Source organism: Cottoperca gobio, chromosome 14 (genome assembly GCF_900634415.1).
Source record: "Cottoperca gobio chromosome 14, fCotGob3.1, whole genome shotgun sequence".
In the NCBI taxonomy this organism is placed as follows: Eukaryota; Metazoa; Chordata; class Actinopteri; order Perciformes; family Bovichtidae; genus Cottoperca; species Cottoperca gobio.
In genome coordinates, this window is record NC_041368.1 from 14,005,494 (window position 1) to 14,017,711 (window position 12,218).

Below are 12,218 nucleotides of genomic sequence, written 5' to 3' on the forward strand. Positions count from 1 at the left end.
GGCCTTGTCACAAAGCTCTGAAAAAGCGTTGTTTCCTTTGCTCATAAAAGCTGATGATCTGGAGAGTTATTGTTTTCACATGGCATGGATTTGCATACAATATTAAGTGTCCAGAGTTGCTAAAAAACAAAAAAAACAATTTATATTTAATCTCAAGTTAAAATGGAGTAAAGAACATCACAATCTGCCCTCCATCTGGTCTGATTATAGGCTGAATGTGCATGACAGGCATTCATAACGGGCATACAAACATCATCATAACAATAATAATAATAATAATAATAATAATAATAATAATAATAATAATAATAATAATAATAATAATAATAATAATAATAATGCTAAACTGACCTTAAACTATTGAGGATGGGTTTAAAAGAAAACCAAATTCAGCCCTGTGGTTCTCTGAAATAATGACTGCTTCACATTCTGATTAACTGCAATATTCTGAAGTTTTTTATATCCATGAGGCCAGGTCACCTGCAGATGAGAGCATTGCCCCTGAATTATTTACAGCCAGGCTTTTCAACGGTAGAAGAGAAAGAAAGACACGGAGAGAGAAACGGCGCGCGAGATAAATGATGCTCTGCACCTCCAAAAGCCCTCCTCCTCCTTTGTCTTCATTGACAGGCTGTTGACACAGACCTGCCTTATCAGCCCCAGAGACTGTTCATCTCATTGTGATGGATGGTACACACTTAAACGTCTGCCACTCTTGTATGCTGGAGACATAGTTTAGATTTGAGTCTTCTGTATGTACAGTTGAGAGGCATGTGTACTTATACACTTGAACCAGACTTGACAGGTTTAAAGGATTTATATATAAGAATTAAGATACATAGATAGAAATTCTGAAATAAATGTACCACTACTCTGATGTAAAATGTATTTCTATATTGCAGCTGGTTACACACAACAAATTGTCTAAATAGTCCTAGTGTTTTTCTGGGCTTGAATGACCTTTCCTGAACACAATAAAGCCCATATGCTGCCCATTTTGGCCATGTTTAAATGTCAACATCAAGCTCTTTGAGCTGTCTCTCCATATTTATTTCTTTGGACTTTTCTCTCAATCTCTTTATCTTCATCTGTGCAAGAGGTATAGAAGTATGGATCATAATCGCTGACCTTCTTACTGACGGCACAAACAGACAGATGCCACTCTCCCTTTATCTCTCCACATTTCTCCTCCACCTCTCCCACCACCGCCAAGGTTGAGAGCTCTGCGTTTCAGAATCATTAAGACAAATAAATAGAAACATAAACAGAGACATGAACACAGGTGAAGACAGAAACATTGTCCCACAGCACAACATTGTTCAGGTGAAGACCTTTTAGGTTAGTAAAAAGGAAGAGTCCTGCTCAGTCGTGCAGATTGCTGAATCAAAGTTGTAATCCATGGCCTCATTCATGAAGGATTAGATAATGATAAAAAAAAAATACTGCCCTTGGTTTTGATTAAGAATTATGGGGTTAGGAGATTAGAGACAACCAAACACTATTACATTGGCTTGAGCCCAATCCCAGAATTAATCTGAATACCAAAAAGGAGAAAACTCATTACATGAAGAGATTAAGAAAACTCGGTCCAATTCTCTGAGGATGCATACAAACCAGTGCACACTATCCACCTAGAGAAATGTCAAAACAAAACCTCTGACTCCAATAATTTATGAAGTATTTATATCCATTTATTGCTTTTCCCTGTTTGAAATGTCATTGCATTAGCTGGTAAATGCTAGGTCAGTTTGGAAAGCCCTGACATGATTGATAATCAATTGTATTAAAATGCTTCGGGTGCTCCAGTAACATTATTTCTAATTCCAACTAGTTAGTTTAGGACCATTTGGTCGTGTTGACATTGTCTGTATAATTGTTTGTTTTACTCTATTCTGATTTGACTGATTTTTAGAAATGTCAGGAATACTGAATTGCTGGCTTCAATAGGCTTTTCCAAAAGAACACATAGTAGCCTCCACATCAAGTCCACTGACAGAGTATAAGGCAGGTACACAGTAAGACTAAAGAGGTAAAGGAAGGACGGGAAGTAGATCCTGATGGAGAGAAAAGATTAAAAAAGGTTGGGCAAGATGTGGCAGCGAGTGAACTCTTAACAATCTTCTTTTCTGATTAATTCCTTTTACCCCGACGTCAGCTTCAGAGGACAGAAACAATACGGATATGGAGAAGCTCTTAATGTTGCATTAAACACAGTGCAAATGAGAAAGATGTACAGGTCTTGTCAATTGATGCCTTTTCTGTATTCATGCTGCAGAGAGGTAATTGTGCTGCAGCTGCTGGGAACATATTCATCACTCACTCTGAATATCTGCAGTACAGACGTTTAGGCCAACGTGCTGGAAACACTGCGGTTTGTGAAAAAGAAAAGCTTTTTTTGATTTGTGAATAGGAAAATAGAATTAAAACAAATTTAGTTTTCATGAAACAAATTTACAGCACCTATTGCTCAAACTTTTTATTTTTAAGAGGAACAGTTAAAGGGAACTCCAAAATAAAGGTTTTAAGTTAATGTTATGGTTCTGTCTATGGATCCTAATCTCATTATAAATTATAATGCACATTTCAATTTTTTCAGGTATACTTTAGGTATACATAACATGTACGCAAAGCCTGAAAAATACTTAAAGAGAAGCTTTTCACTTTATAAATGCACACATCCACTGTGATCCACTATCCTATCCACTACTACTGGGAGACGTGATCCCCCCCTCCCCCCCCTCCGCTTTTCAAATTCTGCAAACAGAAAAATAATGACTTATTGAAAAACAAGACTGTTACTCCCCGGGGAACATGGAAATTGTCTTTGACCTTCTGAGAATTTCACACATTGAAAAAAACTGCTTCTCATTTTCTCCTTTCCTTCTCCCCGTATCCTTTCTCCGATGCACAGACAGCAATATTTCATGATCACAAGCATTTGTGAGTGTCTGTGTGTGTGTGTGTGTGTGTGTGTGTGTGTGTGTGTGTGTGTGTGTGTGTGTGTGTGTGTGTGTGTGTGTGTGTGTGTGTGTGTGTGTGTGTGTGTGTTGGGAAGGAGGGTTTGCTGTCTGTGATTTTGGTGCTTGAGGGGTATAAAACAGCAGGTGTGTTCCTGACTTTCCTTAGAGGTCCTTATCTCTTTTCACTGGCCAGGGTTGGCTCAGCAATCCACTCTGAAGCTACTTTGCTGCCTGCCAGTAGACACACAAGAAACATGCGCACACACTGCTGCCAAGCATAAACAACAACAACAGCAAACCGGTCAACGCTTTAAAAAATGCAAAAATCTTTTTACTCTGAAAATCAGTGAAGTTTTCATACATTTACAGAATGGGAGTATCTATAAAGTGTGCAGATTCAACTCTGTAAACTGCTCAGAACAGTGAACTACAGCCACGGGGAAACAGCAATGGGGGTTGTTTTTTTGTTTTACTTGGAGAACTCTCATCACCTGTTTTAACATTATTAATATTGACACAAGGCCAAGACTTTATAAACTACATCTACAGTATAATGCTTAATGTATTATCCAGACACATACAGAGAGGGGTGATGAGGACACAACTTCATATCATTCGGTGGCCAACAAATATTCTGAGGAGTGGAGAGCGATCAGGTAGCAGTCTCTGATCCAAGTTCCATCAGTTTTTAGATCCAAAGCTCACGTGCTGGAGTCTCGTCTTCCTCCTTCCCTCCTTGCAGTGCGCTTGGGTTGACAGAGGACGCAAGCTGTCCTTGCTCCACTGTGGGGTCGCGACCTCCTCCGGATGCCTTTGTAACACTGCAGGGAGCTACCCAACTCCTCCATCAAGGTGCTAAAAGACACACACTGCCAAAGAGAACCATAATTAAAGGCCTGGGTTAAGACACCAATAAAGCTGCACTATGACCTTTATCAGCTTTGGCTGTGGGTTTAAAAGACGTGTGGGTGTGAATGTGCTAACATCAAAAACTGCTGCTGCATAATTGGATCAACTACAGGGAAATATTGGATAAAGCATTCATTGAAAGCTATACTAATTTAAGTTTGAACCTAAGATAAGAACATTTGACTCAGCTTTGCAGGAGCTTGTCCGCAGCTGAATGTAAGCAGGCAGCCAATTACTGCAAGTCTGACCAGGCAAACATGAGAAATGAAAAAACACACATTAAATATAAATCTGTCTAAAAGACTTGGAAACTCTGTTGTCTCACCATAAAATCCACTAACACAGACAACAGATGAAGGACAATGTCTGTTGTGCAACATCCTCATGCAGGAAGCTATATTCATAATATGGTAATTATTTGAAATGATCAAAGAGAAGGCCATCTGAAAGGCCTCAGGCTTATTTGATTCTGCAGAATAATACAACACATTGAACTCATTAATCTTCAATCAAGTTTATTTGCCTTTTATTTTTCTCTGCTCCAGAGGGGTGTGCTCGCTAAATGTATTTAGCAAATTATCATTCGCAGCACAAAGTCATCCCGTTTTTATCTGTTGGTCTTTGCATCCAAGGACCACAGACGGTTTCCTCTTTCATCCTCGGGCTTTGCCTAAGGCTTCTGAAACGTATGTGGCATCCTGCAGGGTTTCCCACGATCGGCAGAATACTGTGCGTCAGTGGAGGAAACCTACCCGGTGCCAACCTCAGACCTTAAAGACTGGGAAAGTGGAGCAAAAACTACAGATTCATGAGTTTGTCTTGGACTTCGTAGAACACTGTGAACACATAAATCATACTTACTAACCTAATTGGAACTAAATAAAGTAAGAAGTTGAAATGTATTTATAATATCGCACAATTGATGTTTCTTGCCACCTGGCAGTACCAGTGTAAGTATTGACACAGAAACAACTTGTTGCTGGTCTTATCTATCTTTGTAGTAGTTAACATATTATCACACGTACACTGATTTAAAATTAGTATCAATCCTTCTATTAATATTTTCTACAACATACTAAATATTTTCTTGTATTTATTTTTCACTGTATTACAGAGAGAGATTAATTTAAGACTAGATGACAAGGTCAGTCCAGGGGAGGAGGAAAGACCTTGAAAGTCAGATGCCTCTGTGATCCATCATTACTTCAGTTAAAATGTCTTGCAGTCAGCAGAAGTTATTTATGAAATTACTGTACTGAACTGTACTTTACGCTTTGGATCTGTGTCAGGGGACGTCTTAACTCGACATGCTGTTCCATCACTGTTATATAAATGTTGGCTAACCAAACCAGAGTACGAACGAGCGTAATGAGGAGGAAAATATTCAAATAACTTTTCACATCTTTTGATTTCCCAAAAGGCATTCAGAGTCTGCCTCTAAAGTATACACAGCATCCTACTGAGACTGCAAGTGAGAAACCAGCAGGGCAGCCCAGCAGAGCTCTGCAGCATTTATATGAAGTAAAACTCCACGTTTTACAAACTATCCTGGAATTTAAAAAACGCAAACAACTTGCAACTTAAAAAAAAAAAACATCCCGATGTCCTGATGTAGAGTCTGTAGATTTGGGCTTTGTTTAGTGCTCCTTGAAAATATAATAAAAGCATGCAAATAAGAGAGGCTGGTCACTTATGAAGCAGACAGGCTTTAAGATGAGTTGTATTCTCTTCAGAAAACAAGCTTGTTAATTTGGGAAATAAATATGAAATATGAGCAGTTATACAGTATAAAACCACACGGTAATGTGATTGAACTGTGTCATAACTTAATATTGCCCTTTGGGACAAAAGGAATACATTTGAGGACAACATTTCAGCTCAAACCATTAGAAGAAAAGGACAAAGTGGGAGCTAGGGGTCAGGGATTGTAGGTAAAATGGTAAAGCTAATTGGGATTGGCTGACACAGGTGCAGATATACTGGGGTATTTTCAGCAGGGGGCAGAGAGAAGGACACCTAGTTACAAACCTATCGTCTAGAGTGTCTATGTGTTGTAAATGTGCTGCCATGGCTACTCTGTGTCATCCCCCAGTAGCCTGCCGCTCTCCAGATCAGTAGATAAGGAGGTGCCAGAGGAGGAGGTGGAGCCACGGCGCTGGAACTGACGGGACTGCACCCCATAAAAGAAACAGAAGGCCTGACACAAGCATGCACGGAAAACAAGAATGGAGGAGAGAACACAAAATAGATCAAAACACATAAATGTAAAAAGAAAGAATAATTAGACAAAGACACAGAGACACAAGAGCAAAGCAAAGAAACTAATATGTGAAAATGATTGTTTTTCTTTCATTACAGTGTGGAACGGGAAGAAATGAGAATAATAATTATTCATTTTATGATATTACACATTAGATTGATTAACAGACAGAAGATGCGACTCAAAGGTACTGACGACTTGAATAATATGTGATCATATGGGCAAATAAGAAGTAATTAAGTTACACAAATAAAAGTGAAGGAATGTTTTAGTTGTCTGTCATTTAGGAGCTGCTAACTTTTTTTTATTATTATTTTTTTAATCAAATTGAACCCACTGTTTAAATGTGATAAGTCATGAATCCATCTCGTCACTTTCTTTTTGTTAACACCAGCAAGTGCAAATATGATTTTGAGAAAATTAATGTTGATCAAGCAAACACCATCTCACAAGCACTTACATAGTTAGAAAATATTAATTAGTGCAAGACAAAGACGAACTAAACAGAACATTGTTTGTCCTCGGTCTCTGAAAATGTGTGTGAGAAGAAATTAACATAAATATAATTCTCGGTAAAGTACTGGGGATTTTGAACAACAGCTTTCTTTCATCCACGATACTTTAAAAACAAAAATATCTTTACGAACGCGAGTTTCCTCAGAGCAGAATGTAACCTTTCCGCTGAGCAGAAGAACAGCAGCTCCTAACCGTTACTCACCTCCTCTATGTCTGCGTTCCTGCGAGCCTTGTAGATGAACTCTCCGATAGCCACGAACACAGAGAGAACCAGACCAGCAGCCAGGACGATGAAGATACCGCCAATGTTTTCCACGCCCAGAGCGCTGGCTTCCTTGTTGTCCTCCTCTGGACAGCCATTGCCTCTCCACCACTTCTCCTTCATCATGTGCAGCTTCCCTTCCTCCTGCAGCTGAAGGATGGCAATGGTCACTTTATCCCTGTATGGAGACCCTGGAGAAGGAAAATACAAAGAGCATTTATAATTAAATGACCCATTATTAAAATAAGGCACGACAGCCCTGCTGAGGCATCCCTCCGCTTACTTTGTTTATAGGGTTTTAGTAAACCATAATCAATATCTACGGTGACATTTAAGCCTTTTCTACGAGTTCAGAATTAACTGCATGACAGGAGACGTGAATCTTCATGTATCTTCAGGATGTAAAAGTCCAATTTGCATTGGTAATGTTTACTTTTATTCAAAATGCATTTCGAGCAGCATCACCAAGCAGACCAGAGATCAGGTGACAGTAGGAGACATGTATAGCGTTAAGGAGTTAAAGGAACTACTTTTAATAGGTTTAAGGAGGAAGCTTCGGCCGCCCCCCCCCAACTGCTGTATAGCATTGCTCGCCACTATCCTTAAATGACACTCCAGGGCCTGAAATCTGGGACAATAAAGCCTGTTGATCAGATAAGAAAAGACTTGATTGTCAGCTCAGTGCAGCTCAGCCCAAGCACAGCTGCATCTGTCACCGATGGCATCGGGCGGTATTTAAGCTTTAACCTAAACCTAAACTGGAACAGAGTCCCTGTGCTGTGGAAAGCATCCTGCCAGGCTCCTGGAGGAAAGTAAAGCCATCGCTCGCTTTTGGTTCAGTTTTAATGCCATATCAGCTGCCCTGCTCTGGGCTACTCTCATGGACGCATGTGTAGAAAAATGCCTCTTTTAGTGATATAGAATTGAAAATCATCCGAATTGTATGAATAAGAGTTGAATATGTAGCAGGTGCATCACAGGTGTTCCCCTGCCTCTCTTGTTGTTCACCCAGGACAGCTCAGCCTTCAGCTCAAGCTTGCTAGTTCTTGTATCAGCATGGAAAAGACGCTGAATACAGACAAATGATGTGGGCTGAACCACCTGCAGCTGGATGAGACAACCGTCTACAAGAGTAGCAATCTGGTCATTCCCCATCTGCAGTACTTCACTCACGCCGCAGATATTCTTCCTCTCTGTGGTGGCTATCTTTATATCGTACACAGTGGTGTTCAGGGGTGAGAGGAGCCGACAACCCTAGAATCAACAAGCTCATGAGGAAGGTTGGCTTGCTGGTGTTAGTGAAACTTGAGTCTCTGGTGGAGGTCTGTCAAACCACAGAGGGTAATTGGCAGCGGCTCTGTCCCCCATGCCGTCCTTACGTCTGTTTGAATTCTATAGGAAGTCCGTCTTTACAACTCCTCCCCCTGCTGCTCGGAGGAGAGCCTTGCAACCTTTGAACTTTGGCTTTAGTTTAATGTTACATGTCCCTTGTATATCATTATATTCATAACTTCTTACACTTTTACAGTGCACCTTCATCTATTGTATATTGCATGAGTAATACTTGGTACAATAATTTCCTTTAGGATGAATCTTTTTTTAATGTCTTAGCTAAGAATAGAGTTGAAGAGGCATAGTATATAAAGTATATAAATGTCATAGATACTGACAGCCAGCGAACATCTCATGGTAATTACAGAAATTATTTCCATTGTTGTTCCCATACATTTAAATGTATGGCCTGTACTTGCAGGTGTGGAGAATGTTCATGACGGACAGGTTGTGCTCTGCTAATACTCTCGAGAGGAAAAGAGAAAACACAAGAGAGACCCAAGATGTTAAGCACTGCTTAAGTTAATATCCGACTGCAGACACGGTCCAACAGGTTGACTTGCTTCCAGTTTAAGTCCTCAATCCAACAAACTGGCCTGAAACCTTACATGAGCATTTGCAATGAACAGCTGGCAGAGCTTTTGGATGGGAAGGGCATTTGTGTGTGGAAGATACAGCACTGCACTTGAACTCCTGAAGAATGAAAAAGCCTCCATTTGCAGAGGTTCTATTCAAATTATATTCTGCCAACCGAGAATTTTCAAAAGGCCTTCACTGCATTCTTGAGATTTTCAGAGGTATGAATGCGATCTGTGTATATACTTGTCCATGGCCTGTTTGAACCAATTTACATGCAATGAATACCAGCGAGTCTTGCTGTGTTAAAGTTACAGGAACAACTCTAAAGTTTTGGCCTGTCAATCACTGTTTGCAGCAACACAAGTTGGTCTCATTTTCAATATACTATGTGGAGCTTTCCGCAAATTATTGCTCAATTAAAAGTTTTTCAATTGTTTTTTGATTGGCAGTTCTTTGGGGTCTTCTTTCCCGTTTTACGATCCCTTACAGTCTCGTTCTTCTTACCTATAGGTGTTCCCACTCCGTAGCCCTTGGAGTCGATGAGACCTCCGATCTGTGTGAGGTTACAGTTTCTCTGGCTGATGTACTCGATGCTGGTGGACTCCATCAGCATGGCGTAGTCTGTCGTCAGGACCCGGGTGATGCCTTCCTTGTTGTTCTTAACCAATGCGGTGTTCTTCCTGCTGCTCATAAACGCCCACATCTTCTCATAGGTGGAGATCTTTGATTTCTGCCAAAGGAGCAAAACAGGCAAAAGTTGAGGGGAAAAAGTGTTATATATATATTTGTACTCAGTACTATGTGTGTTTGTGGCGGCACATACACACATCATTCATGTATTAAACTATATTTCAAATACTATTATAAACACATCTATCTTTCTTTGAGTGTGCGTCTTGTCTACGTGTGTGTGTGTGTGTGTCTCTCCTTGCTCAGTCGGCGAAAATGGGACAGCTGTGTTCTAAATCTCCTCCAGCTGATTCAATTTGTTCGAGCCATCAACACAGCCTGCTTCTTTCTATCCAGGCAGCCGTAATCACTGGCTGCAATCTGGGAGGATAATGCGGCATGGATCACCCCTGCTGAGCCACCAGGATGCAAGGAGAGTGGGTGGCGCTTAGGGAAAGGAAGTGACAGCCCTGTCTGAGAGCATCGGTACAGCGATACAGTCTGTAATACAAACTAACAAGTTAACATATGTTTAACTTAAACACAGACAACCCTCTAAACCCAAACACAAGTAGTCTTAATAAGCATCTTCTCCACTTCCCACCATATACTCCGCTCTTGATGCATTTACGTTGCTTTTAATTAAAGTAAATGCAAGACTTTTTTTCTCTCGCTTTAGATTTTTTGTTTTTCATGGGATGTTTGGCAAAGATACAGGATGATGATGATGATGGGAGCAGCTGAGGAAACCCTCGTGACATGATTTTATGGAAGCGAAGGTAATGTGTCACTGATTCATACTGACATCTAAAAGTACGACAGAGATGACAGAATACAAACTGACCGTAACCAGAAGGGAGTAAACTACAAAAGGGACGAGCCAACACTATTGAGATTATGGTGTCTAGTTGTTGAGATGAATATTGGTACATTTGGTACCTGAGCTATTTGTGATATATATTCAAATACACAGCATCACTTGATCACATCATTTATCACAGGGATAATCACAAGTCTTCAACTCATTTGAAATAATAAACTCCTGTTTTTTTGTGAAGTAGTTATAGATTTGTGTCTAAAGCACAGACACAGATTTTTAAAAATAATTATCTATTTTACTTAAGATGAGTTAAAAAAGAGAGCTGTAGGATGAACATCTTGGTTTTACTAAAATATTGTTTTTTGCAATACAAACTTTTAGAAAACAGGCCCTTCTGATTAGTAATTTCAGCTTTTACTTTTTTATGCTGTGACTTTGATGAAGTTAAAAGCTCATTTAGAGCTTAAACCAGTCGTACCTTGAAGAAGGTCATTGTGGATCCATCCCTCACTGCCCCATATTCAATTCTGGTCTGCTTTGCCAGGTCGTCTGCTGAGTCGATGGGCGCATCCATTCGTTCCACGGTGAGGAAGGCAGCCAAGTTGGCCGTGTAGGAGGAGATGATGATTAAGGTAAAAAACCACCAGATACCCCCAACTATACGAGTGGACAGAGCCTTAGGCATCAGTTCCGAGCCTGGAAGCACAGCAAAGGGGACAAAAGGTTAAAAAGAAGTTTGTATCAGAATGGGAAGAAGTGAAGTTTGTGTGTAGATGCTCTTAAAGAAAGTCTGAAGATACATCTTATCAAAAATCTTAAAGGCTGGATTCATACCAGAGCTCAAATTGGCATTTCACCTCATCCCTATATGATAAATTGTGGACTTCTCCATACAGTGTGGTTATTTTCTCCCTCTGCACTACTTGTGAAAAAGTAAACATAATGAAACAAAAAAGTACAACTTAGAAAAACCAAATGCGACGGGACAAAAGACACCTCAATACAAAGGAAGTGAGGTAACGAATGCTGAAAACTTATTGAAACATAAAACTGAAAAAGCAGATTGAGCACCATTCTTTATCTGTTTCTCTTTTTCTCTTGAAGAAGCAATGAAAACACATGAATGTGATTGAAGAATACACCTAGCCTTTTTTATGACCTTTTTTCTCTAGGAGGGGAACGCTTAACTACGCTTTCAGAGTAAAATACAGGTTCTGGAGGGTTGGTTTAACTGCCATGTATCTAAGAAAGCAGTAGCTCTCAGGCACAACATCCCACAAAAAGCCCAAGGCCACTATTAACCACAACACAGCAGGGTTACACACACACACACACACACACACACACACACACACACACACACACACACACACACACACACACACACACACACACACGCCACAAAATAAACCAAAATGTAAAAGCATCCACACCGTTAATGAAAGTTTCACTGGCTTGTCTCTTCTTTTATCAATACTGTTGCATTTTTGAAGAATTGATACATTTTGACGAAAGCAAAATCGAAACATTTCATCTGCATCGCCTTTTTCTTTTGGACTCGAGTTGTAAATAGGTTTGTAGGCGGTCCAATCCGGCACGTCGGATTAATCCTGCATAAATCTCCTGCCTCAGGGGGGGGAGTGCAACATGATTGTTATTACAGGGCATGGTTGCAATTAATAGGGACTGGATCCCGACTATGTGGAAAGGGCATTTGCACCAAATAGGAGGCAAATATTGATGTTTGGAGTTAAACAGCTTAGAGCAGTTTACAGCGTCAGTACAGTCTTGACTGCTGTACGGGGAGTTTATTAGATAGCTCTACAGTACGGCATTTGCAGCCTATGCTATTAGTAACACTTTAAACCTGCTATAACTGGGGGTTTTTTTTGTCGTGTTTCTGACCCTCAA

The 12,218-nt window shown here is 40.1% G+C and overlaps 1 protein-coding gene across 3 annotated transcripts in view; it reads right to left on the bottom strand.

The window, feature by feature from the left end:
- Positions 1-3,269: 3,269 nt before the first annotated feature.
- Positions 3,270-12,218, bottom strand: part of grik1a (glutamate receptor, ionotropic, kainate 1a) — a 31,709-nt gene continuing 22,760 nt past the window's right edge. Inside the window, exons 13-16 of one of the 3 annotated variants that reach the window (XM_029448087.1) lie at positions 10,786-11,003; positions 9,323-9,548; positions 6,848-7,098; positions 3,270-3,829 (exon numbers count right to left, since the gene is read on the bottom strand). In XM_029448087.1, the coding sequence (XP_029303947.1) occupies positions 3,662-3,829; positions 6,848-7,098; positions 9,323-9,548; positions 10,786-11,003 (863 nt within the window). In that variant the 3' untranslated portion in view covers positions 3,270-3,661. Of the gene's footprint in view, positions 3,830-5,630; positions 6,067-6,847; positions 7,099-9,322; positions 9,898-10,785; positions 11,004-12,218 lie in introns of those variants that run through there. The other 2 variants (XM_029448089.1, XM_029448088.1) reach the window with 2 other exon arrangements.